Source organism: Pempheris klunzingeri, chromosome 23 (assembly GCF_042242105.1).
Source record: "Pempheris klunzingeri isolate RE-2024b chromosome 23, fPemKlu1.hap1, whole genome shotgun sequence".
NCBI classification, from domain to species: domain Eukaryota; kingdom Metazoa; phylum Chordata; class Actinopteri; order Acropomatiformes; family Pempheridae; genus Pempheris; species Pempheris klunzingeri.
The window spans coordinates 2224144-2251643 of NC_092034.1; the positions used below are offsets into that span (position 1 = coordinate 2224144).

Consider the following 27500-nt stretch of genomic DNA (forward strand, 5'->3'; position numbering starts at 1 on the left):
GAAAGTCTCTGTCTTGTCGGGCAACATTCCTCCCCCACTTTTTTTTACTAGAACTTCCGCACGCATGCGCTCTAGATGTAACAACATCTTGAATAGCTGCACACTGCAGTGAGCTCTCTGCATGAAAGGGTTAAGAAAGGGGGGGGTTACTTCTTACTTTTGCACAGTCATGGATTTGATCTGGTGTGTACTGATTAGTTTCCTGAACTGTCTGTCTGTCCTCCATGTAAGATTCACCTGTAATAAGAGCTGCTGCTCCTGTGTTTCACTTTGTTTCAGGACGGCCTGTTGAAGAATGGAGGGCTGGACGGCTTCTTCTCTGCTGTGTCTGCTGGCTGTGAGGCTGTTCTGTGGTGCAGCAGGTGAGAAGCTGCAGACTTTATCATCATCAACATCCTGCAAACGGGCCACTTTTAGTGGACATGAATGTGTAGAAACAAGCAAAGCAAACGGAACAGCAGATCCTGGAGCGGCGACAGAGAGGCTCAGTCAGTTTTATCTGTGTTTCATAATGTTAATAATCCTGTTTGATCCTGTGATTCAGCACCTGAACCATCAGCCCAACAGTGGATAACATTTCTGCTCCTCTTCCTCTCTTTCTGCTCTCAGGAGTGACTGAGTGTCATGACAGGGCTCTGGATATCCAGGCAGTGGAGGGCAGTAACGTCACAGTGGAATGGTGCTTCTCGTCCAGAGCCAACATCTCCATCTCCTCCCTGGTGATCTACTGTGTGTTCATGGACCCTGAGTGGAAGCTGTTTTTTCATTTTTACGACATGGTTGAGGATCCTCCACACGAGCAGTTTTCAGGACGGGTTCAGTGCGACAAAGATGCTCTGAGAACAGGACGAGTCAGGTTTCACGTGTCCAGAGTCCAGATGAGTGACTCGGGTCAGTACCGCTGTAGGACGGTGACTGGATCCGGGAGGAAGGTCAAACGGTTCTCCCTCAACATCACAGGTGAGTGGACATGAGAAATCACACTTGTTCTTTTAATGTTTCTTACAGCAGCTGTTGATGAGCCCAAACCTCTGACTCCAGAGCCAGAACCAGAACCAGAACCAGAGCCAGAGAGCCAGGGGTGGCTGGGGCTCTATGCTGGACTGGTACTGGCAGCAGTAGCAGCCGTTGTTCTGGCTCTCTGTTGCTCTCTGTACATTCACAAATGGAAGCTCCTGAAGCTGCTTCAGGAGTTTCAGGAGCTACATCCTGAGGAGCTACATCTGTGAAAGCAGGACTCTTCCTCTGAAGCCGCCCCACAGGTCATCATCATAAACTACCTGGGGAGGTGGGGGGGACCCACTGGATGGATCCCTGAGGACTGAGCTGGTTCTTCTGCAGGACTATTTCTCTGGTTCCAGGTCCACTGTGGTGCTGACTCACCTGTCAGAGGTGCTGTGGTCCTGCAGCAGGTAGGACACTGTGAGCTGGGACGAAGTGAAGAAGCTGCTCAAGTCTCATATCTTGATCTCTGTAATGAGACATGCATCATGACGTCGTCACGCAGGACGTGATTAAGGTCTGAACCAGTTTACAGCTAAATCTTAATGATGCCACTCACAACAGTTTCAAAAACAATATAGTCTGTTTATCCTGCGACACTCAGCAGAAATAGACATGAAATGTGTTTTAAATTCATTAAAAGGTCCTTTGTTACGCATAATGCACTTTTTAAAGTCTTTGTAAATGTATATGTGTAAATAAAGAAATATTTATTTAAAGTTAAACTCATTGTGGATGTTCACATACTTTTGTTTCTTTATGATACATGAAGCTATGAGCTGTAGAGACTCTGACTCTGGACTGAGCTCTTTATTTTCAGCTTCTTTAAACTTCCTACTGAACACTTCCTCAATTTACAGTTTGGAGTTGGTGACTTTACGTCCTGAGGTCACATGACAACAGCGAAGCTACACTGAGGAATAAAGAGAAAGAAAAGGAGCAAGATTATAATAAGGAAGTGTTCAGTAGAACACTTCCTTATTATAATCTGTTGTATGTCTGCTGTATAGATAGATGATGAGTTACTATTCATGTAGAATATCTTCCATCCAGTCTGAGCCAAAGACTGACCTCTGCTTCGACCGCTGGCGCCATCTTGTGGCAGAAACAAGACTTTTTTCATTTCAGGGCCACATACAGAAACACATACAAAGGGCTGGGCCACTAACTAGAAGTGAGCTATTCTGTCTATCACTATCGCTATCACTAGAGGGGAATCAATCAAATGTAGGTAAATTCTGCTTGATAACTGAAAAAAAACAGCCTTTCCATTAGTGGGCTTTCATTTATTAGCTGTGGTACAAGCTGCTCTTTGCCTTGTGGGCTCTTGTTCAGTGAGATCCACTAAAAATGCCAACCAGAGGATCACTGAGCTCATGAAGAGTCCTTCTCTCTTCAAAACTGGTCCATTTCTGATCTCAGGGAATAAAACCGCTGCAGCAGAGACACGACTTAACCAGTATCAGCATCAGAGAGGGAAGCTTGAAATAGTCTGTGCTAGAGCCCTGGTGCTCGAATTAACAGCCTTACCTCCACTTTCTTGACCCTCGGCGGACACCGTAGATTCCTCTGCGCTCACCTGTCCCAGCTGGAGCTCCATCCGTCATACCTCCACACAGCTCGTCCCATTTAAGTCCCATCATGCCAACTGCACCTGGCCCAGCTTCAGAAACATCCTCACCTGTCCTGGTGCTCTGTAGACTGCTAACATCCACCTAGTGGTGAGACAAAGAAGTACAACACAGTCCAGCTCAGGTTCCATGTGTTCCAATACAGTTTCAGAATTTCCTGTGGGCCAATGAAAATTGGACCACGGGCCACAGTTTGGACACCCCTGATCTAAGGAGTCATGCAATTGCTAAATCTTCCAAGTATTGATTTTATATTGGGAGGAAATTATGATTAATCACATGTCCACTGAAGTCTACATCATGCATCACTGGCTACAGAGCATCCAGAAAATATTCATTCGTTCATAAGAATACAAAGTACAAAGTTTAAAAACCCCGAACAGAACCAGGATCAGAGGTGGGGCGGCTTTCTGTCGGGGTCCATCAACCAAAATACTAACATTAACTATAGTGCTGACAACAGGAAGATGACGAATAATGATCAATATGGTAACAGTGAAAAGCCTGACATGAGTTAATATGAGAAATAATACAACAGAACCACAACAGAGAGAGAGAGAGAGAAATAAGTAGAAATAAACCTCTCAGTTTCCCCAAAGTCTCAAACTTTCTACTCTCACTTCCTTCAGTACAGTCTGCAGAGACTCTGACCGCCTGTCAGTGCTCTGAGAGCAGCTCACGGCAGCACCCGCTGCTACTGAGGACAGGAACTGGAGAAACCACAGGTGTTGAAACACCAGAGTGTCCATGGCTGTGATGAAATAAATATTTACACTATGGGATAAACGTGCTCTGACAGTGAGATCACTATTTTGAATTGGATGTTCAATCATGTTCTAATTTCTATTCTAGTTTTATTTCTATTTTTTAGTTGTTTTACATGGAAGTTATCTGCAGCCTGCCCAGTTTTTATTGTGCCAACGTTTTTTAGGTGAAGGGAAAGAAGAGAAGAGAAGACACAACAACGTCTCTTCCAGCTTTTTCACTCCACCCACCTGAAACAGTGCAGCACCACCCGTGGAGCTCCGTTTTATTGCTGGCTGGTTGACTTCTATTAAAGAAATAAAGAAATATAACAGCCAGTCTTTTGAGCGGCTCCTTAAGATCCTGCTCCCTTCAAAGAGCCATGAATCCTAAATCTGTAGCAGGAAGGACAATAGAAACAACAGTCCTGTTGACAATATGAAACTTTTCATCAAGGAAACAATCACTGGTAGCAGTTAGAAGATCAGATTTGGTTCAGAATCATTCAAACGTACACATCCCACCAATATATACTCTATTGGTGGGAGTTATTCTGAAAATATTCTTTCATTGTAATCATTCTATAAGATGGTGCCACCTAATAAAACTTTGTGGCACAATAAAAACTGGGCAGGCTGCAGATAACTTCCATGTAAAACAACTAAAAAATAGAAATAAAACTAGAATAGAAATGAGGACATGATAAAAATGTGAATGCAAACTAAAAAAAAATAAAACTAAACCACCTGATGTGTGTGTGTGTGTTATTGTCCATCTACTTAAACACAGGGACTGAGTCATTTCAGAATTCATACCAGTAATACTTGAAAGACAATTAATATCTCCTCCCCTGAGTTCGCCTCCTTTCTCCTGATTGGAGGTTGAAAAAATGAGATTGACGATTCATATAGACACCAAGTGGCGAGACAGGGCGGGCAGTTGGCATGTAAATACTAATCACGTCAGAAATGTCCATCTGACACGCTCCTTAAACCTGACGACAATCCTCCTGGAGACTTTCTCTGGTGTTTTGGACTCTCTGGTGTTTAAACACCTGTGGTTTCTCCAGTTCCTGTCCTCAGTAGCAGCGGGTGCTGCCGTGAGCTGCTCCCCGTCTCAGAGCGCCTACAGGCGGTCAGAGTCTCTGCAGGAAGACGGAGACGCTTTAAACCGGAGTTCAGCAGGAGTTTGTCTGCTGCTAGTTTCTCCAGGAGCAGGTAGGTTTGTCCCACAGAGGAGGCAGGAACAGATTCTGATCTATTCTGGGTTATTTAATGAGTAACATGTTTGTAAAAACCACTTTGGCTCTGATGCAGTAAGTCAGTAACAAACTGGACACTTTTATAATAGAATAGAAGAGGATTGTGTGGAGAACACATGGAGGAGAATCTTCTTTATAGACCATCAAACATGTGATAGAAAACTGGACCCTGGAGTTTACAACAAAGTCTCTGAGGTTTTCTGTCCAGAGGGACAAGTGGAGGTTGGAGCGCTCAAATCATGGAAAATTAACTCTTTCATACATGAATTATGATCCTTACCTCAGTCAGGATGTTTGTTCAACTTTCAGGTGAAATTTATGGAAAATGTAAAAAGTGAATGTTACAGTGATATTATATCATGAAAGTAGGACATTTAAGTAGAAACATGCACTGGTGATTTCTTAATTTTTAACTATTTATTTAAAGAAAATCTACCAACAGTGGTAGGTATACCACAACAAAACATGTTCAGTGTCTCAATAAATTGGGACGTGGCCAAAGGACGTCCACTCCTCTCCTTTCTGTGACTCTTCCAGTCTCTGTATCACTGTTCCAACCTCCTGATGACACTCTGTGACCCTCTAAGCTCAGTGAACACCTCCGTCTGAGGACTTCCTGTTTGAAGCCTCCAGTGTTGAGGTGCTGCTGATCAACTGTTAGGTGTCGTCTTGGTCTCATGATGTCAGAATGTGAACAGCAGGATGAGGAGGACTGTTTAAATACCAATTCTAACTGAAGCAGGAAATGTATTGGTGGTGGTTCATCCTGAAATTTCACCTGAAAGCCGAATATCCCTAAGTTTTTGTGAGTAGTGTATATATATTTATTCTAATTTCATTTAGCTTGTGTTTTCATTGTAATTAGTCCATAAGATGGTGTCATATTGGCTGGTGTTTGGGTATGTGTAATAAACGAATGCCACACCTAACGTGACACTGTGTTTTTCAACCCATGTTTTATGGGTTGAAGTATAGTCAGTGATGCATGATGTACACTTCAGTGGACATGTCCTATTGGATGCGTCTGTTCCTGTTCCTGCCCTCTGAAGCAGTGCCTGCCCCCCCCCCCCTCTGAACCCTGCCCCCCCTGTCTGTCTGGAAGCTCCTACATGTTCACCTGTAATAAGAGCTGCTGCTCCTGTGTTTCACTTTGTTTCAGGACGGCCTGTTGAAGAATGGAGGGCTGGACGGCTTCTTCTCTGCTGTGTCTGCTGGCTGTGAGGCTGTTCTGTGGTGCAGCAGGTGAGAAGCTGCAGACTTTATCATCATCAACATCCTGCAAACGGGCCACTTTTAGTGGACATGAATGTGTAGAAACAAGCAAAGCAAACGGAACAGCAGATCCTGGAGCGGCGACAGAGAGGATCAGTCAGTTTTATCTGTGTTTCATAATGTTAATAATCCTGTTTGATCCTGTGATTCAGCACCTGAACCATCAGCCCAACAGTGGATGACATTTCTGCTCCTCTTCCTCTCTTTTGCTCTCAGGAGTGACTGAGTGTCATGACAGGGCTCTGGATATCCAGGCAGTGGAGGGCAGTAACGTCACAGTGGAATGGTGCTTCTCGTCCAGAGCCAACATCTCCATCTCCTCCCTGAAGATCCACTGTCTCATGGACCCTGAGCTGAAGGTGTTTTATCATCTGGACGACATATTCAGGATGATTAAGGAGCCTCCACACGAGCAGTTTGCAGGACGGGTTCAGTGCGACAAAGACGCTCTGAGAACAGGACGCGTCCGGCTTCACGTGTGCAGAGTCCAGATGAACGACTCGGGTCAGTATCGCTGTAGGATGTTCACTGGATCCGGCAGGAAGGTCAAACCGTTCTCCCTCAACATCACAGGTGAGTGGACTCAGACATGGTGCAGACATGGAGCAGACATGGTGCAGACATGGTGCAGACATGGTGCAGACATGGTGCAGACATGGTGCAGACATGAGAAATCACACTTGTTCTTTCAATGTTCCTTACAGCAGCTGAGCCCAAACCTTTGACTCCAGGGCCACATCCAGAACCAGAACCAGAGCCAGAGAGCCGGGGGAGGCTGGGGCTCTATGCTGGACTGGGACTGGCAGCAGTAGCAGCAGCTCTTCTGTCTGTCTGTCGCTGTCTGTACATTCAGAAACCGAAGCTCCTGAAGCTGCATCAGGAGCCTCAAGAGCACAATATGGTTCATCTGTGAAAGCAGGACTCTATCTCTGAAGCCGCCCCACAGGTCATCATCAGAAACTACCTGGGGGGGTGGGGGGGACCCACTGGATGGATCCCTGAGGACTGAGCTGGTTCTTCTGCAGGACTCTGAGCAGAGAAACAGTCCAGCTGAGACCTGGTGTCTCAGAGCTGAAGGGCTGTTTGTGGACTGGAGCGTCTCCTCCCTCTGGTCCAACTCTGGGACTATTTCTCTGGTTCCAGGTCCACTGTGGTGCTGACTCACCTGTCAGAGGTGCTGTGGTGCTGCAGCAGGTAGGACACTGTGAGCTGGGACGAAGTGAAGAAGCTGCTCAAGTCTCATATATTAAATTATTGCATTATGATTGTTGCTGAAGCTCAGTATTTATTCTGCAGGGAAGCTTATCCACACTGATCAATAATACTTGTTTCTTGGTTCTGTTTTCTAGTATAAAGCAGAGTAAATGTACTCAGTTACATCTCACATGTTTGTGGATATCCTGCGACAAGCAGCAGAAATAGACATGAAATGTGTTTTTGCACATCCACTGGTTTTATTATTTACTTTTTGAAGTCTTTGTAAATGTAAATATGTGCTGATTAAATAAAAATAATAAAAAAAACTATTTTTAGTTTCTACTGAACACTTCCTTAATTGACAGTTTGGAGAGATGGACAGTTACACTGAGGAATAAAAAGAAAGAAAAGGAACAAGATTATTAAATGGACGTAATGAAATATAGATAAGAGTGTTTCCACATCGTAGGAAGAGTCTGCAGTGAGATTTCCATTGGACTGAAGTGCTGCTCTTCATCCAGCAGCTCAGTGACCCTCCTCATCCTCAAGGAGCCACATGTTTCCTGCTGAAGGTGGATTACACACTATTATATATATCTATATATGCAGATGATGAGTTACTATTCATGTAGAATATCTTCCATCCAGTCTGAGCCAAAGACTGACCTCTGCACCGTCTCTGCTTGGACCGCTGGCGCCATCTTGTGGCAGAAACATCCTGCAGCCCAGAGTTTCCTCTAAATCAGAGGTGTCCAAGCTTTTTCCACTGAGGGCCACATACAGAAAAACATACAAAGGGCTGGGCCACTTACTAGAAGAGAGTTATACTGCTAACTTTAATCCACTAGAGGTGAATCAATCAAATGTAGGTAAATTCTGCTTGATAACTGAAAAAAAACAGCCTTTCCATTAGTGGGCTTTCATTTATTAGCTGTGGTACAAGCTGGTCTTTGCCTTGTGGGCTCTTGTTCAGTGAGATCCACTAAAAATGCCAACCAGAGGATCACTGAGCTCATGAAGAGTCCTTCTCTCTTCAAAACTGGTCCATTTCTGATCTCAGGGAATAAAACCGCTGCAGCACAGAGACACGACTTAACCAGCATCAGCATCAGAGAGGGAAGCTTGAAATAGTCTGTGCTAGAACCCTGGTGCTCGAATTAACAGCCTTACCTCCACTTCGACGGACACCGTAGATTCCTCTGCGCTCACCTGTCCCAGCTGGAGCTCCATCCCATCGTACCTCCACACAGCTCGTCCCATTTAAGTCCCATCATGCCAACTGCACCTGGCACAGCTTCAGAAACATCCTCACCTGTCCTGGTGCTCTTTAGCCTGCTAACATCAAGCAGCTCCTCCGTAATGCAGAAGTGATCTTCATTAGTTATCAGCTGAGCTCTCATCACGTCTGAAACTTTCTACACTCACTTGCTCTCTTGTGTTTCCTGAATTCTGCCATCTTGGGTCACCTGTAGCACATTTCTTCTTCTATTACTCATTTTATAGAGAAGCTGCCTCGTTCAGGACAGTTACTCCACCTAGTGGTGAGACTAAGAAGTACAACACAGTCCAGCTCAGGTTCCATGTTTGGGCCGCATTCCAATACAGTTTTACATTTTCCTGCGTTGTTGGAGTAAATGTTTTTTTCACAGATCTATTGGTGTGTTTCTTAGTGGACACATCTGCTGCTTGGACGGAGATTCAGACGCTTTTGTGATGCGTTAAAAACCAATAAAAACAAGCAGGGAGCCCAGAGAGTGACGTGAAGTGTTTATTCATTCATTCATTCATTCTCTGAATCAGCGGGACTCTGCAGGTCCGTCACACATCATCTGATTGGATCGATCACATTATCAGGATTTGTTGATCAGCAGAACATCTCATTCATCCCACACTGGTTTTTGTCACTATTCTCAGCAGGAAACACGATTAAAGATCAGCTGATTTTATCTTTATGTTTTAAACCTACAAAACTTCTTGGAGGCAAAGCAGGAAGAAATAATCTGAGCTAATCCAGATTATAATTGAAGATGGATTTGAAGAGCTTCACTGATGTTAATGTTGCCCAAACTCAGACTGGAAGATATTATACATCTGCCACAAGATGGCGCCAGCGGTTGAAGCAGAGACGGTGCAGAGGTCAGTCTTTGGCTCAGACTGGATGGAAGATATTCTACATGAATAGTAACTCATCATCTGCATAGATAGATATATATAATAGTGTGTAATCCACCTTCAGCAGGAAACATGTGGCTCCTTGAGGATGAGGAGGGTCACTGAGCTGCTGGATGAAGAGCAGCACTTCAGTCCAATGGAAATCTCACTGCAGACTCTTCCTACGATGTGGAAACACTCTTATCTATATTTCATTACGTCCATTTAATAATCTTATTCCTTTTCTTTCTTTTTATTCGTCAGTGTAGCTTCAGTGTTGTCATGTGACCTCAGGACGTAAAGTCACCAACTCCAAACTGTCAATTAAAGAATTGTTCAGTAGAAAGTTTAAAGAAGCTGAAAATAAAGAGCTCAGTCAGAGTCAGAGTCTCTACAGCTCATAGCTTCATGTATCATAAAGAAACAAACACCAAGAATCCAAAAGTATGTGAACATCCACAATGAGTTTGACGTTAAATAAATATTTCTTTATTTAATCAGCACATATTTACATTTACAAAGACTTTAAAAAGTGCATTATGTGTAACATGGGACCTCTCTCTCTCTGTGTGGGAGCAGACTGACGGTCAGAGGAGAACTTCTGTTTAACACAGAGCTTCTCACCCTGTTAGACAGAAAACAGTCCTCCCTTCCCTCATGTGGCTGCAGTAGAAGTCTGTGAAGCTCCCAGAGAAACAGCCCTTCAGCTCTGAGACACCAGGTCTCAGCTGGACTGTTTCTCTGCTCAGAGTCCTGCAGAAGAACCAGCTCAGTCCTCAGGGATCCATCCAGTGGGTTTCTCTTCAGAGCAGCAGACACCTCATCTATGTACATAAAGCTCCTCCTTCTGCCCCCCCAGGCAGAGCGGACAGCAGCTGATGATGAACTGTGGGGCGGCTTCAGAGGAAGAGTCCTGCTTTCACAGATGTAGCTCCTCAGGATGTAGCTCCTGATGCAGCTTCAGGAGCTTCCATTTGTGAGTGTACAGACAGCGACAGAGAGCCAGAACAACGGCTGCTACTGCTGCCAGTCCCAGTCCAGCATAAAGCCCCGGCCTCCCCCGGCTCTCTGGCTCTGGTTCTGGTTCTGGTTCTGGAGTCAGAGGTTTGGGCTCATCAACAGCTGCTGTAAGGAACATTGAAAGAACAAGTGTGATTTCTCATGTCTGCTCCATGTCTGCACCATGTCTGCACCATGTCTGAGTCCACTCACCTGTGATGCTGAGGGAGAACGGTTTGACCTTCCTGCCGGATCCAGTGAACATCCTACAGCGATACCGACCCGAGTCGTTCATCTGGACTCTGGACAGGTGAAGCTGGACTCGTCCTGTTCTCAGAGCGTCTTTGTCGCACTGAACCCGTCCTGCAAACTGCTCGTGTGGAGGCTCCTTATCCATCCTGACTATGTCGTCCAGATGATAAAACACCTTCAGCTCAGGGTCCATGAGACAGTGGATCTTCAGGGAGGAGATGGAGATGTTGGCTCTGGACGAGAAGCACCATTCCACTGTGACGTTACTGCCCTCCACTGCCTGGATATCCAGAGCCCTGTCATGACACTCAGTCACTCCTGAGAGCAGAAAGAGAGGAAGAGGAGCAGAAATGTTATCCACTGTTGGGCTGATGGTTCAGGTGCTGAATAACAGGATCAAACAGGATTATTAACATTATGAAACACAGATAAAACTGACTGAGCCTCTCTGTCGCCGCTCCAGGATCTGCTGTTCCGTTTGCTTTGCTTGTTTCTACACATTCATGTCCACTAAAAGTGGCCCGTTTGCAGGATGTTGATGATGATAAAGTCTGCAGCTTCTCACCTGCTGCACCACAGAACAGCCTCACAGCCAGCAGACACAGCAGAGAAGAAGCCGTCCAGCCCTCCATTCTTCAACAGGCCGTCCTGAAACAAAGTGAAACACAGGAGCAGCAGCTCTTATTACAGGTGAACATGTAGGAGCAGACAGGGGGGGCAGGGTTCAGAGGGGGGGGGGCAGACACTGCTTCAGAGGGCAGGAACAGGAACAGACGCATCCAATAGGAAACTAATCAATACACATGAGATCAAATCCACGACTGTGCAAACACAGCTGAGTTATTTCTGCTGCTGAATCTTCACCAGGCTCACAGCTGACAGTGAGGGTCATAGATGTAATGCTGCTTGCTGAATAGAAAATCTCGGCGTAAAGAAGACCTCCCACATTTTGGTACATAAGGACAAAATCTCGGAGAAAACCAGCACCTCGGAGAAAATCTCAGAGAAAATCTCGGAGAAAATCTCGGCAAATACCAAAACCTCAGAGTAAATCTTGGAGAAAACTTAGGACAAAATCTCGGAGAAAATAAAAGACCTCCCACATTTTCGTACACAAGGACAAAACCTCCAGAAAACCTCAGAGACCTTGTTGTAAACTCCAGGGTCCAGTTTTCTATCACATGTTTGATGGTCTATAAAGAAGATGCTCCTCCATGTGTTCTCCACACAATCCTCTTCTATTCTATTATAAAAGTGTCCAGTTTGTTACTGACTTACTGCATCAGAGCCAAAGTGGTTTTTACAAACATGTTACTCATTAAATAATCCAGAATATATCAGAATATATTCAATAAAAGCAGTGAGGGATCTGATGATACTGATCAGATCCCAGAAATAATGACAGACAGAAGAAAACCAACCTATTCCTGGAGAAACAAGCAGCAGCCAAACTCCTGGTGAACTACTCTCCCTGTGGAGGCTGACAGGAGTTTTAAAGCTTCTGTGAGGCTCCTCCCCCACAGTATAAACCGAAAAAACCTCGGTGGAAATCTCGGCATCCGTCTGTGAGAAGCTCCTCCTTAACCTTAACCCTAACCTCCTCCCTCTAAACAAAAGACCTCCCACAGTATAGACCGAAAAAAAACCTCGGTGAAAATCTCGGAGAAAATCTCGGCTTAAAGAACACCTCCCACTTTTTCGTACATAAGGACAAAATCTCGGAGAAAATCTCGGCATAAAGAACACCTCCCACTTTTTCGTACATAAGGACAAAATCCGGTTCTATGTAGATCCTGTCCTCAGGTGAGAAAGATCTGAGAGGGAAGTGTGTTTGTAATGTTTGTCTTCCATCGCAGAAACCTGCATTATGAGAAACAGGGAGGTATGAAAAGCCTTTTTCTTCTCAGGAGGTTATTGAACTTCATAACATGGACCTTTAGGTGTTTCTCTACAAGTCTGTCGGTTCAATGTGAACAGATCTACAGGATGAAACGTTTCAGTGGTCTGATTCACTGGAAAACAACTTTCAGTGTGTTTGACTTTTGTTCATGAGCAGAAAGTTTTAGAAAGAGGAAGCAGCGAGAGTGTGTTGAGCAGTTTAAAAAGACTGAAGCGGGAAGCACTGACTGATCCACAAACTAAAGTGTGAGCTGAAAACATGTTTATTCTCTCTGACTGGTCCTGATTTTGAGATTTAGACCAAAGTAAATTCAATAAAAACCGAAATATGAAAACTTTTGTCTGCTTGAGAGTCAGGTTTAAAAGGTGTGCGATCAAAGAGACTAACAGAGGACTGAAACAGTAAATGAGACCAAAAGCTTCATGTGCTCACCTGAGTGATGAAGAGGAGCAGCACTGTGTCACCCCTCAGGTGAGGAGGAGGAAGGTCCCACAGCTCCTTTACACATACTGAAGGTGAAACAGCGTAAAGCTCCATGTCACTGAGAGAGTCCAGACAAACACTGATGGTCACTTCCCTTCACTTCCAGTCACCAGACAAGCTTCAGCTGCTGCAACAGTGGGACAAACAAACCCTCTGCAGAAGGTCTGTGAGGAAAAGTCACTTTCTGCTGTCGTCTACTGTCTTCAGAGGGTTTTTAGTGAGAAATGGCTGCCAGAGTATCTCAGACTTCCTCCACTGCAGCCCACAAGGTGCTTTCCAGAGAAGGGAGTGGATTCTGGAGGGCGGGGACAATAGGGCCAAGCCCATATTTTCAACAAGGGGTTGAAAGACCGGTTTTGTGGCCCGGCCTCCACCAAGTTGAACAGGGAGGTAACAAATTTTACAGGCACAGTTGGCCGCTCTCTGTGGAGGCTGACAGCGGTTTTAAAGCGTCTGTGGAAGGATCCTCAGTAAGGTCTACTCTGCAGACACTTTAAAACTCCTGTCAGCTCCCACAGAGAGAAGTTCAGCAGGAGTCAGTCTGCTGCTTGTTTCTCCAGGAGCAGGTTGGTTTTCTTCTCTCTGTCATTATTTCTGGGACAGTAACTGATCTACTCAGTGTCATCACATCTCTCACTGCTTTTATTGAATATATTCTGATTATTTAATGAGCAGCATGTTTGTAAAAACCACTTTGGCTCTGATGCAGTAAGTCAGTAACACTTTTATTATGTGTCAGCACCTCAATAGAAGAGGATTGTGTGTAGAACACATGGAGGATAATCTGCTTTATAGACCAGGGGGGTCAAACTCAATCAAAGAAGGGGCCAAAATGTAAAACACAGACTAAGTGTGGGGCTTAACATTTATTGAGGAGTCTAAAAGTGACTGTTTTATTCAGAAATATGAGTTTAAACAGCCAAACTTCAACAGGTTTTCCTCAATAAAATCCACTTTTCGTTTCACCATTTATTTCAGGGGGGCTAGTTTAATAAGTGTCACATTCAAGGCGCTGATGCATTTATCCGCCGAAATCCCAGTACTCAAATCCTGGAAACTGAACCCTTTCATGTGTCCCATGAAGGTGGATTACACACTATTATTTATATATATATATATATATATATATATATATATATATGCAGATGATGAGTTACTGTTCATATAGAATATCTTCCATCCAGTCTGAGCCAAAGACTGACCTCTGCACCGTCTCTGCTTGGACCGCTGGCGCCATCTTGTGGCAGAAACATCCTGCAGCCCAGAGTTTCCTCTAAATCAGAGGTGTCCAAGCTTTTTCCACTGAGGGCCACATACAGAAAAACATACAAAGGGCTGGGCCACTTACTAGAAGAGAGTTATACTGCTAACTTTAATCCACTAGAGGTGAATCAATCAAATCAAATTCTGCTTGATAACTGAATATGATCCAAGAAAAAAAATAACAGCCTTTCCATTAGTGGGCTTTCATTTATTAGCTGTGGTACAAGCTGCTCTTTGCCTTGTGGGCTCTTGTTCAGTGAGATCCACTAAAAATGCCAACCAGAGGATCACTGAGCTCATGAAGAGTCCTTCTCTCTTCAAAACTGGTCCATTTCTGATCTCAGGGAATAAAACCGCTGCAGCACAGAGACACGACTTAGCCAGCATCAGCATCAGAGAGGGAAGCTTGAAATAGTCTGTGCTAGAACCCTGGTGCTCAAATTAACAGCCTTACCTCCACTTCGGCAGACACCGTAGATTCCTCTGCGCTCACCTGTCCCAGCTGGAGCTCCATCCCATCGTACCTCCACACAGCTCGTCCCATTTAAGTCCCATCATGCCAACTGCACCTGGCACAGCTTCAGAAACATCCTCACCTGTCCTGGTGCTCTTTAGACTGCTAACATCAAGCAGCTCCTCCGTAATGCAGAAGTGATCTTCATTAGTTATCAGCTGAGCTCTCATCACGTCTGAAACTTTCTACACTCACTTGCTCTCTTGTGTTTCCTGAATTCTGCCATCTTGGGTCACCTGTAGCACATTTCTTCTTCTATTACTCATTTTATAGAGAAGCTGCCTCGTTCAGGATAGTTACTCCACCTAGTGGTGAGACTAAGAAGTACAACACAGTCCAGCTCAGGTTCCATGTTTGGGCCGCATTCCAATACAGTTTTACATTTTCCTGCGTTGTTGGAGTAAATGTTTTTTTCACAGATCTATTGGTGTGTTTCTTAGTGGACACATCTGCTGCTTGGACGGAGATTCAGACGCTTTTGTGATGCGTTAAAAACCAATAAAAACAAGCAGGGAGCCCAGAGAGTGACGTGAAGTGTTTATTCATTCATTCATTCATTCTCTGAATCAGCGGGACTCTGCAGGTCCGTCACACATCATCTGATTGGATCGATCACATTATCAGGATTTGTTGATCAGCGGAACGTCTCATTCATCCCACACTGGTTTGTGTCACTATTCTCAGCAGGAAACACGATTAAAGATCAGCTGATTTTATCTTTATGTTTTAAACCTACAAAACTTCTTAGAGTCAAAGCAGGAAGAAATAATCTGAGCTAATCCAGATTAAAACTGAAGATGGATTTGAAGAGGTTCACTGATGTTAATGTTGCCCAAACTCAGACTGGAAGATATTATACATCTGCCACAAGATGGCGCCAGCGGTTGAAGCAGAGACGGTGCAGAGGTCAGTCTTTGGCTCAGACTGGATGGAAGATATTCTACATGAATAGTAACTCATCATCTGCATATATAGATATATATAATAGTGTGTAATCCACCTTCAGCAGGAAACATGTGGCTCCTTGAGGATGAGGAGGGTCACTGAGCTGCTGGATGAAGAGCAGCACTTCAGTCCAATGGAAATCTCACTGCAATGTGGAAACACTCTTATCTATATTTCATTACGTCCATTTAATGATCTTATTCCTTTTCTTTCTTTTTATTCGTCAGTGTAGCGTCAGTGTTGTCATGTGACCTCAGGACGTAAAGTCACCAACTCCAAACTGTCAATTAAAGAATTGTTCAGTAGAAAGTTTAAAGAAGCTGAAAATAAAGAGCTCAGTCAGAGTCAGAGTCTCTACAGCTCATAGCTTCATGTATCATAAAGAAACAAACACCAAGAATCCAAAAGTATGTGAACATCCACAATGAGTTTGACTTTAAATAAATATTTCTTTATTTAATCAGCACATATTTACATTTACAAAGACTTTAAAAAGTGCATTATGTGTAACATGGGACCTCTCTCTCTCTGTGTGGGAGCAGACTGACGGTCAGAGGAGAACTTCTGTTTAACACAGAGCTTCTCACCCTGTTAGACAGAAAACAGTCCTCCCTTCCCTCATGTGGCTGCAGTAGAAGTCTGTGAAGCTCCCAGAGAAACAGCCCTTCAGCTCTGAGACACCAGGTCTCAGCTGGACTGTTTCTCTGCTCAGAGTCCTGCAGAAGAACCAGCTCAGTCCTCAGGGATCCATCCAGTGGGTTTCTCTTCAGAGCAGCAGACACCTCATCTATGTACATAAAGCTCCTCCTTCTGCCCCCCCAGGCAGAGCGGACAGCAGCTGATGATGAACTGTGGGGCGGCTTCAGAGGAAGAGTCCTGCTTTCACAGATGTAGCTCCTCAGGATGTAGCTCATACATTAGATATACCCCCACCATTGCTCTGTAGCACAGTGGTAATCCCAATTCTACTTCTGAGTAAGCAGTAGAATAGTAAGATATGGGTTGAGGACTTATTGAGGACTTTCTGAGAGCCCATTGCTATTTGGAGAAGTGAAGACCAGCGGTTTATAAAGATTATGATTTCCGCTCAAGGACGAGGACAACCACAGACTGTGCAGATGACACATGAGTCAATTCTCAGTGTTGAAGTCGAGAATGTTTGTGGTCAAAGCATAGTACGGATATTGGTTTTGTGAAATCAGCCCAGCCCGTAAGAGTTGAACTTCGGTTTGAGAGCAGTGAATGAAGTGGTGGCTGATTTCCCAGCTGAAGTGCCAGATCCTCACACTTTGTTAGCTCAAATTCCCCCAAATGCTGCATGCTTCACAGTGTTAGATCTGTGTGGAGCATTTTTCAGTGTTCCACTTAGTATAGAAAGTCGAGGTTTGTTTGGATTTACATACAAAGGACAATTCTATGAATACAAGAGGTTGCCACAAGGATTTAAACACAGTCCTCATATTTTCAATAAAGTATTGAAAGATGATTTGGCAGGGATAGATCAGATCTTGGAGAGCATTGTGGTTCAATATGTTGATGACATTATTATTTGTTCACCAAACAAAGAAATATGTCATAAGGATTCAATTAAGCTGTTGCAGGTTTTGGCAGAGAAAGGGCACAAGGTTTCTCAGAAAAAGTTGCAGTACTGTCAGGAGAAAGTGGTTTATCTGGGTCAAACAATAACTCAAGGACACAGAGCCCAGTGACTCAATAAGAATATTATCAGGGTGTACATTTGTTGGAAATGTGTCCTTCAGTGCTGTGATGGGAATTTGCATGTCAGAAGACAAAGAAATGTAAATGCACAGTTTGATCCACCAGGGTGTGTCCCGACCAGACCGCAGAAGAAAGAGGTGTTAAAACATTTGGTCTGTCAGGATGCATCCCGGCCAGGTATGGGAACAAAGGAGGTGTTGAAATAACGTCTGATCAACAGGATGTGTATTCTTTTGCATATCCCAGGGTCTACAGGCCAAACCCCCAAGCCTACAGGTCCCCACCTCATAAAAAGCAACAGAGATACAGACTCAGGGAACTCTGTTTCAGAACTGTTAGACTGCGTGACTGTCTCTGTAACAGCTGTTCCTTTTTGCAAAAATAAATGCGCACAAGAACTCCATGCAGTAGACTTTATCTTTCAGAAATTTCCACGACAAACTTGGTGTCAGAAGTGGGATGCCTCGACTGATCGCCTGAGCCGACAGCTGAAGGACGGTGGCCTGATCAGCCTGGACCAGAAGTTCCATCTCAACCTCCACGTAAGAGAGAAAAGAGGGCCGTTAAAGTCGACTCAGGTCCTCAGCGCTGGCATCCTACGAACTCAAAAACCTCCAAATTAAAATTGGTAAAGTAAAAATTTTTTCAATTTCTGCAATTTAAGATAGAATACGCCAAGCCTATTGAACCCTCATTTTTCTCAAGACTGATGAATAGGTAAAAAAATAAGCCTTTTGTTGGTAGTGTGCTAGAAACAAAACCAAGTTTTCTGTTAGCTTGTACCGTAAACGAAGCTAACCCTTGTGAAGACGTTCACATTGAGGTATCCGTATATACGTCCATGTTTGGAACATGGGAAGTGACAATGGGAGGCAGGATTATAGTCCGCCAAGCGGACCCATTGTTGATATCATGAGAGCAAAATGGGGAGAAAATAGTTTGGCCTGTCTGTCTACATGGAGTTCGAAATATGGGTTCCCAGAATATGGCTCTTAGTATGAATGAACTGAAGAAACTGCGGGAAAGATTGGAGCAGCGAGAGAAGGATATGAAAAGGAAAAAGAAAGTTTCTGTTAGGGAGTTAGAAGATATGGAGAAACACATGAAGTGTCTCACAGTGTGGGAGAAGGAAGCGGGAAATAGGGACAGAAAGCGTACAGCAAGTTGTTAAAGTGATCGTATGAATGATGTGAAGCCTGACGATAAACCTGAAGTAACACAAACTTCGCACGCACTTAATTGTCCTCCCCCATACTCGCAGCCTGTTTCTGCTTTGAATCCGCAGCTCACCGCTCTGAAGCTGGACCCCGACCTCAACACTGCGCCGCCCCGTCATCAACAACAAGCCGACTCCTCCGCCTGCCCAGCCAGCTGTACCACCACAGGACAGACGTGACGGCATCCAACAAGGAAAGCCAGACTCGTCATTTGAGGGAAATGAGGGAGCTTCAGGCCACTACATGTCCACCCGACAGAGAATGAAACACCGTGAACAAAACTCTGATGATGCTGTCTTCCAAGCGCCGATGGTGGCAGTAGCGGGACCAGAGGGTCCTATTGTGGTTTACAGACCGTGGACAGACAAGGACATCATAGAAGCCTCTGAACACCTCCCTCCCATGAACATCAATGGAACAGTATTTGTAGCTCAGTTTAATGACTTTTGCCATCAATTCCAGCCCACAATGCCTGAAATAAAACACCTTCTGGGTAAGACAGTTTCTGCTACGGACTTTTCCAAGGTTGCTGACAAAAGCAACGGCCATGAACGCATCACACACACCCTGACTGGGACCATCAGGATAACGCTGCATACAAACAAGCACGGCATTGCGCAACCTGAAAACAGGGGACACACACTGGGGGTGTGGGAAACACACCTAACCAATTGTTTTCTAAATGGACTCCGCCCTGACATATCTACAGCTGTGAAGACCTCCTGTGTATGCTACATTGAAGCGAGATTAAATGAAAACCGCCGACATGCCATTCACGCCGAACAACAGCTGATGGAAAAGAAACAAATGCAGGAACACAAACGCAAGTCTGATAAAGACAGGGCCATGCTAACTCTGTTTCAAGCTACAGCACAAGCTGCAGAAGGCCAAGGACAACACTGGAGACCTACGAGACCGAAGGTCCAACCCAGCTGGGCCCCCACCCAACATTGCTCATGATGCCTGCACCACCAGCAGCGGCAGGCACCTCACACATCGGATTGACATACGGGCGCCAGTGGAAAGGGAGGAGTTCCAGAATCAGACCGGGGAGTGCGAGCCACAGAGACAGGTCACACACACACATACACACACACATACACAGTACACACACACATACACACACACATACACAGTACACACACACATACACAGTACACACACACACATACACAGTACACACACACATACACACAGGACACACACACACGACACACACACACGTCACATACACACACATAGGACGCACACAACACACAGGTACACACACACACACACACACACACACACACACACACACACACACACACACACACAGGACATAGGACACACACACAGGACATAGGTCACACACACACAGAGGTCACACACACACACACACACACGCACATGGAGAATCTGCTTCTGCTATGTAACACCTTAGACGACACCTCCTATAGACACACATACAAAGTACAATAAGGAGACATGTTACGGAAAGCCGATGTAAACATCAACCATTTCTGGACATGATTCTCTCCTTGTTAGTTGACTTGGGTGCCACATAGTGTTTTGAAAGTGTATGCTCTGCTAAGCAAATGATAGGTGTCGGCTAAACAATGTGAATGTGACACTGTTGAAACACCTAGCTGAAAGAGACCACGAAGCTAGTCAATCAAAACTTCAATTTGTGAAACAAGAAGTAACATTTCTAGGACATGTTATCTCTTCCACAGGGCAAAATCTCTCTCTCTCTCAAAAAAGAACTGAAGCCATTCACAGGCTTCCCAAACCACAGACTAAAAATCAAACGATGTCCTTACTGGGAATGTGTTCGTACTGCCACACATTCATTCAAACCATGCCATTGTAGATAAACCACTCCGTGAGCTCACGATAGGCCTTCCCCATGCGCATGCGCCCCTGACCTGGACTGACGAAGCCAACAGCTGACTACGCTTACCTGACTCGACCCTTCATACAGACTGTAGACGAACGACAAGGTTGCATAACTTCTGTGCTTTTGCAGGACCATGGAGGGAAACTGCGCCCTGTTGGGTATTTCTCTGCAAAACTTGACCCTGTGGCTGCAGCACTCCCTCATTGTCTTCGTGCTGTTGCAGCAGCTGAGAAGGCTGTGCTGGCATCACAGGATATTGTGTTGTATGCTCCTCTCACCATGTCTGTTCCTCACTCTGTATGTAAACTCCTGTACAGAAAACATCCCAGCTACTCTCCCCCCTCTTCCAGATGATGGCGAGCCACATGACTGCGTGGCTGCAGCCCAACTCTGTACCCCTCGTATAAATCTGTCTGCTCAACCTCTAACTAATCCTGACTTGATTCCTTTGTAGATGGCTCAGCTTCCCGGGACCCCACTACAGGACAAAACTGTGTGGGTTTTGCTGTGTGCTCTCAAACTGAAACTCTTGCTTCAGGTTCTTTCCCCTCTCATTTCTCTGCTCAAAAAAAAAAAACAAAAACAAAAAAAAAACAAAAAACAAAATGAACTTGTAGCGCTCACCGAAGCCTGTAAAATTGCGAAAGGGAAATCTGTTACTATACATACAGATTCCAGGTATGTCTTTGGAGTTGTTCATGATTTTGGTGCCCTCTGGAAACAAAGGGACTTCATTACCTCCTCAGGCACACCTATTTCCAACGCTCAACAAGTGTCTGACCTTCTCAAAGCCATTCTTTTGCCTTCCTCTATTGCTGTCTGCAAGTGTGCTGCTCACACCAGCAACTCTAACCCTATTTCCACAGGCAACACTCGTGCAGATGCAGCTGCTAAGGTTGCTGCAAAGAACAGTGGAAGTTTTCCCCTCCATCTCACCTTCTGACATTTTTGTTTCTCTCCCTCTTGACACTGATGATCCACTTCTCTCCATACAGCAGTTTGCCACTGGGGATGATGAGGCATTGTGGCGCAAATGCAATGCTTATGTTTCTCCCACAGGTGTATGAATCAGCCCTGACAGCAAGCCACACCTAACCAAATATTTCTTTCCACATTATGCCCATTTGACACACGGTTCTGACCATGTGTCAAAAAGGGAGGAATGTTGGATCAGATTACACAGTCTTGGTTCACTAAAGGATTTTCAGTTGCAGCTCAAAAATTTTTTTTTGTGAAAGTTCCTCCACCTGATGGCCCTTTTTGAAGACAGCCCTCCCTCAACCTACTGATCACATGCTGCATCATTTCAAGCCTGGAGACTGGATAGTCATCAAGGATTTCCAACGGCGTCACTGGAAACACAAGCGTTGGCAGGGTCCGTTCCAGATCCTCCTAACCACACACACGGCCATAAAGATCTCCAAAAGAGTCACCTGGATCCACGCTAGCCACTGCAGAAAGGTCCCAACTCCATCAGAGGACATCTCTCCTCCTGTGCACCAACTTGAAACCACAAGAGAACGCACAGGAGTGAACACTCGCTCTCGCACGAGACAAGGCTGCGTTGATTCTTCCCAACACTAAGTGCGAGCCAAGCGCCGCTTAGTGTTGCACCGGTGAAACACATAACACACATACACAATCCAGAGAATACACGTACATGAGTAGACTCGATCTGCCAACGTTGGACAACGGTGGAACACGGACGTGGACTCCGAGGGAATTCGTGTGAACAGCCTAGGCTGCATGGACTTCATTACACCCCCCAACTCTTTGCAAATGTGCCCATACCCCAGAAAGACAGCATTATTTTCTCATGAATACCTTATGATGACAAACCTTAAAATCTACCTGAGGTGGTTTTGTTTGATGTAATATTCTTGATGTTAATATTGTGATTAATGTATAATCAAAAGGGAGGAATTGTGATGGGAATTTGCATGTCAGAAGACAAAGAATAAATTCACAGTTTGATCCACCAGGGTGTGTCCCGACCAGACCGCAGAAGAAAGAGGTGTTAAAACTGATCCTGCAGGATGAAACGTTTCAGTGGTCTGATTACAGAAAACAACCTTCAGTGTGTTTGACTTTTGTTCGTGAGCAGAAAGTTTTAGAAAGAGGAAGCAGCGAGAATGTTATGGCGCAATTGAACAAGACAGAAGCAGGAAGCAGCGAACCACAAACTCAAGTGTGAAAACATGTTTCTTTTTTTTTAGTTGCGGTTTTGTCCGAGTTTGTCAAAATGTTACTGTGGGAGGTTTTTATGTTGAAACATGAGGATCCTTCCTCCCACAGACGCTATACAACTGCGGTCTAAACCAGCGGCTCCGGAGCTGGAGACTGGTTTAAATGTGCAAGTAATGTGCAAATTTTACAGGCACAGCTGACCGCTCTCTGTGGAGGCTGACAGCGGTTTTAAAGCGTCTGTGGAAGGATCCTCAGTAAGGTCTACTCTGCAGACACTTTAAAACTCCTGTCAGCTCCCACAGAGAGAAGTTCAGCAGGAGTGTGTCTGCTGCTCGTTTCTCCAGGAGCAGGTTGGTTTTCTTCTCTCTGTGTTTATTTCTGGGACAGTAACTGATCTACTCAGTGTCATCACATCTCTCACTGCTTTTAGTGAATATATTCTGATCTATTCTGATTATTTAATGAGCAGCATGTTTGTAAAAACCACTTTGGCTCTGATGCAGTAAGTCAGTAACACTTTTATTATGTGTCAGCACCTCAATAGAAGAGGATTGTGTGTAGAACACATGGAGGATAATCTGCTTTATAGACCAGGGGGGTCAAACTCAATCAAAGAAGGGGCCAAAACGTAAAACACAGACTAAGTGTGGGGCTTAACATTTATTGAGGAGTCTAAAAGTGACTGTTTTATTCAGAAATATGAGTTTAAACAGCCAAACTTCAACAAGTTTTCCTCAATAAAATCCACTTTTCGTTTTACCATTTATTTCAGGGGGGCTAGTTTAATAAGTGTCACATTCAAGGCGCTGATGCATTTATCCGCCGAAATCCCAGTACTCAAATGCTGGAAACTGAACCCTTTCATGCTTGAATTATGATCCTTACCTCAGTCAGGAAGTGTTTTTATTCATGTTTAGGATGAAAAACAAGATTTTAACTTAATTTCTTTCAACCCAGATTTTAAAAAAAGGTATATTTACATGTCCAGTAGTTGAATTATAGCTACTGATGCATGATGTACAATTCAGTGGTCATGTGATTAATCATAATTTCCTCCCAATATAAAATCAATACTTGGAAAATTTAGCAAAATGTTTCTTACCTGCTGGGGTTTCTTTTTCTCGAAGGTTTGAACAGAAAGAAATGAGCAACTTGGTGTTTCTGGCTGTCTGTCGGCCATCTTGGCTTCACTCTGTGCAGCAGTCAGTGTGTGAGATGATGCAGTAACATCCACTTAAACCAAGCATTAGACTTGCCAAAGGCAGATGCTCAGCAGGGGGTGGGGGGCTATTCAGCAGGCAGCATTACATCTATGACCCTCATTGTCTCCTGTGAGCCTGGTGAAGTAACTCAGCTGTGTTTGCACAGTTGTGGATTTGATCTCATGTGTATTGATTAGTTTCCTATTGGATGTGTCTGTTCCTGTTCCTGCCCTCTGAAGCAGTGTCTGCCCCCCCTCTGAACCCTGCCCCCCCTGTCTGTCTGGAAGCTCCTACATGTTCACCTGTAATAAGAGCTGCTGCTCCTGTGTTTCACTTTGTTTCAGGACGGCCTGTTGAAGAATGGAGGGCTGGACGGCTTCTTCTCTGCTGTGTCTGCTGGCTGTGAGGCTGTTCTGTGGTGCAGCAGGTGAGAAGCTGCAGACTTTATCATCATCAACATCCTGCAAACGGGCCACTTTTAGTGGACATGAATGTGTAGAAACAAGCAAAGCAAACGGAACAGCAGATCCTGGAGCGGCGACAGAGAGGATCAGTCAGTTTTATCTGTGTTTCATAATGTTAATAATCCTGTTTGATCCTGTGATTCAGCACCTGAACCATCAGCCCAACAGTGGATGACATTTCTGCTCCTCTTCCTCTCTTTCTGCTCTCAGGAGTGACTGAGTGTCATGACAGGGCTCTGGATATCCAGGCAGTGGAGGGCAGTAACGTCACAGTGGAATGGTGCTTCTCGTCCAGAGCCAACATCTCCATCTCCTCCCTGAAGATCCACTGTCTCATGGACCCTGAGCTGAAGGTGTTTTATCATCTGGACGACATATTCAGGATGGATAAGGAGCCTCCACACGAGCAGTTTGCAGGACGGGTTCAGTGCGACAAAGACGCTCTGAGAACAGGACGCGTCCGGCTTCACCTGTCCAGAGTCCAGATGAACGACTCGGGTCAGTACCGCTGTAGGATGTTCACTGGATCCGGCAGGAAGGTCAAACCGTTCTCCCTCAGCATCACAGGTGAGTGGACTCAGACATGGAGCAGACATGGTGCAGACATGGTGCAGACATGGTGCAGACATGGTGCAGACATGGTGCAGACATGAGAAATCACACTTGTTCTTTTAATGTTTCTTACAGCAGCTGTTGATGAGCCCAAACCTCTGACTCCAGAGCCAGAACCAGAACCAGAACCAGAGCCAGAGAGCCAGGGGAGGCCGGGGCTCTATGCTGGACTGGGACTGGCAGCAGTAGCAGCCGTTGTTCTGGCTCTCTGTCGCTGTCTGTACATTCACAAATGGAAGCTCCCGAAGCTGCATCAGGAGCTACATCCTGAGGAGCTACATCTGTGAAAGCAGGACTCTTCCTCTGAAGCCGCCCCACAGTTCATCATCAGCTGCTGTCCGCTCTGCCTGGGGGGGCAGAAGGAGGAGCTTTATGTACATAGATGAGGTCTTCTCCTCTGACCGTCAGTCTGCTCCCACACAGAGAGAGAGAGGTCCCATGTTACACATAATGCACTTTTTAAAGTCTTTGTAAATGTAAATATGTGCTGATTAAATAAAGAAATATTTATTTAAAGTCAAACTCATTGTGGATGTTCACATACTTTTGGATTCTTGGTGTTTGTTTCTTTATGATACATGAAGCTATGAGCTGTAGAGACTCTGACTCTGACTGAGCTCTTTATTTTCAGCTTCTTTAAACTTTCTACTGAACAATTCTTTAATTGACAGTTTGGAGTTGGTGACTTTACGTCCTGAGGTCACATGACAACACTGAAGCTACACTGACGAATAAAAAGAAAGAAAAGGAATAAGATCATTAAATGGACGTAATGAAATATAGATAAGAGTGTTTCCACATTGCAGTGAGATTTCCATTGGACTGAAGTGCTGCTCTTCATCCAGCAGCTCAGTGACCCTCCTCATCCTCAAGGAGCCACATGTTTCCTGCTGAAGGTGGATTACACACTATTATATATATCTATATATGCAGATGATGAGTTACTATTCATGTAGAATATCTTCCATCCAGTCTGAGCCAAAGACTGACCTCTGCACCGTCTCTGCTTCAACCGCTGGCGCCATCTTGTGGCAGAAACATCCTGCAGCCCAGAGTTTCCTCTAAATCAGAGGTGTCCAAGCTTTTTCCACTGAGGGCCACATACAGAAAAACATACAAAGGGCTGGGCCACTTACTAGAAGAGAGTTATACTGCTAACTTTAATCCACTAGAGGTGAATCAATCAAATGTAGGTAAATTCTGCTTGATAACTGAAAAAAAAACAGCCTTTCCATTAGTGGGCTTTCATTTATTAGCTGTGGTACAAGCTGGTCTTTGCCTTGTGGGCTCTTGTTCAGTGAGATCCACTAAAAATGCCAACCAGAGGATCACTGAGCTCATGAAGAGTCCTTCTCTCTTCAAAACTGGTCCATTTCTGATCTCAGGGAATAAAACCGCTGCAGCACAGAGACACGACTTAACCAGCATCAGCATCAGAGAGGGAAGCTTGAAATAGTCTGTTAGAGCCCTGGTGCTCAAATTAACAGCCTTACCTCCACTTTCTTGACCCTCGGTGGACACCGTAGATTCCTCTGCGCTCACCTGTCCCAGCTGGAGCTCCATCCCATCGTACCTCCACACAGCTCGTCCCATTTAAGTCCCATCATGCACCTGGCACAGCTTCAGAAACATCCTCACCTGTCCTGGTGCTCTTTAGACTGCTAACATCAAGCAGCTCCTCCGTAATGCAGAAGTGATCTTCATTAGTTATCAGCTGAGCTCTCATCACGTCTGAAACTTTCTACACTCACTTGCTCTCTTGTGTTTCCTGAATTCTGCCATCTTGGGTCACCTGTAGCACATTTCTTCTTCTATTACTCATTTTATAGAGAAGCTGCCTCGTTCAGGACAGTTACTCCACCTAGTGGTGAGACTAAGAAGTACAACACAGTCCAGCTCAGGTTCCATGTTTGGGCCGCATTCCAATACAGTTTTACATTTTCCTGCGTTGTTGGAGTAAATGTTTTTTTCACAGATCTATTGGTGTGTTTCTTAGTGGACACATCTGCTGCTTGGACGGAGATTCAGACGCTTTTGTGATGCGTTAAAAACCAATAAAAACAAGCAGGGAGCCCAGAGAGTGACGTGAAGTGTTTATTCATTCATTCATTCATTCTCTGAATCAGCGGGACTCTGCAGGTCCGTCACACATCATCTGATTGGATCGATCACATTATCAGGATTTGTTGATCAGCAGAACATCTCATTCATCCCACACTGGTTTGTGTCACTATTCTCAGCAGGAAACACGATTAAAGATCAGCTGATTTTATCTTTATGTTTTAAACCTACAAAACTTCTTGGAGTCAAAGCAGGAAGAAATAATCTGAGCTAATCCAGATTATAACTGAAGATGGATTGGAAGAGCTCCACTGATGTTAATGTCGCCCAATAATAAATTCTTCTTCTTTTGTTTTCCTTCAGCGGTGCATTTCTAGCATTTCTCCTTCTCCGTGGACATCCTCCCATCATGCCATGCTTCTCTGGTGTTCCTCAGGGCCTTGGTTCTTTTGGGGTCCACCACCACGTAGTCCACACGGGTGCTCTCGCCCCGGGCTCGCTCCTCGCCTGCTTTGGCCGGCTCGCCGCCGCCGCTTCCTCCTTCG

The 27500-nt window shown here is 44.9% G+C and overlaps 4 protein-coding genes across 20 annotated transcripts in view; 2 read left to right on the forward strand and 2 right to left on the reverse strand.

Annotated features, from left to right (window-relative positions):
- LOC139223103 (programmed cell death 1 ligand 1-like) overlaps positions 1–1569 on the forward strand; it is a 38070-nt gene extending 36501 nt beyond the window's left edge. For 7 of the 11 annotated variants that reach the window (XM_070855039.1, XM_070855040.1, XM_070855041.1 and 4 more), the window contains one exon: positions 1009–1569. In XM_070855039.1, the coding sequence (XP_070711140.1) occupies positions 1009–1229 (221 nt within the window). In that variant the 3' untranslated portion in view covers positions 1230–1569. Of the gene's footprint in view, positions 1–279; positions 363–609; positions 961–1008 lie in introns of all 11 variants that reach the window. The other 4 variants (XM_070855047.1, XM_070855048.1, XM_070855050.1 and 1 more) reach the window with 1 other exon arrangement.
- Positions 1570–5774: 4205 nt separating this feature from the next.
- On the forward strand, positions 5775–25276 carry LOC139223108 (programmed cell death 1 ligand 1-like). 6 transcript variants are annotated; one of them, XM_070855058.1, is made up of 4 exons: positions 12770–12924; positions 24163–24245; positions 24493–24849; positions 24970–25276. In XM_070855058.1, exons 2-4 carry the CDS (start codon positions 24179–24181, stop codon positions 25179–25181), a joined length of 636 nt encoding a protein of 211 aa, XP_070711159.1. In that variant the 5' UTR covers positions 12770–12924; positions 24163–24178; the 3' UTR covers positions 25182–25276. The 6 variants fall into 6 exon arrangements, with proteins under 6 accessions (XP_070711161.1, XP_070711163.1, XP_070711159.1 ...); XM_070855057.1 differs by having other exon boundaries at positions 12770–12880; XM_070855061.1 differs by having other exon boundaries at positions 12770–12880; positions 24973–25276.
- LOC139223112 (programmed cell death 1 ligand 1-like) lies at positions 9731–13111 on the reverse strand. Of its 2 annotated transcripts, XM_070855069.1 has the most exons (4): positions 12842–13111; positions 11075–11157; positions 10471–10827; positions 9731–10383 (listed from the first exon to the last, which is right to left on the reverse strand). In XM_070855069.1, exons 2-4 carry the CDS (start codon positions 11139–11141, stop codon positions 10178–10180), a joined length of 630 nt encoding a protein of 209 aa, XP_070711170.1. In that variant the 5' UTR covers positions 11142–11157; positions 12842–13111; the 3' UTR covers positions 9731–10177. The 2 variants fall into 2 exon arrangements, with proteins under 2 accessions (XP_070711170.1, XP_070711171.1); XM_070855070.1 differs by lacking the exon at positions 12842–13111 and having other exon boundaries at positions 11075–11180.
- A 1696-nt stretch (positions 25277–26972) lies between the features above and the next one.
- The window catches only part of LOC139222824 (GRB2-associated-binding protein 1-like), a 14725-nt gene continuing 14197 nt past the window's right edge, over positions 26973–27500 (reverse strand). Inside the window, exon 13 of the mRNA XM_070854705.1 lies at positions 26973–27500. This exon is cut by the window's right edge and continues 14 nt beyond it. Coding sequence (XP_070710806.1) covers positions 27329–27500 — 172 coding nt within the window. The 3' untranslated portion in view covers positions 26973–27328.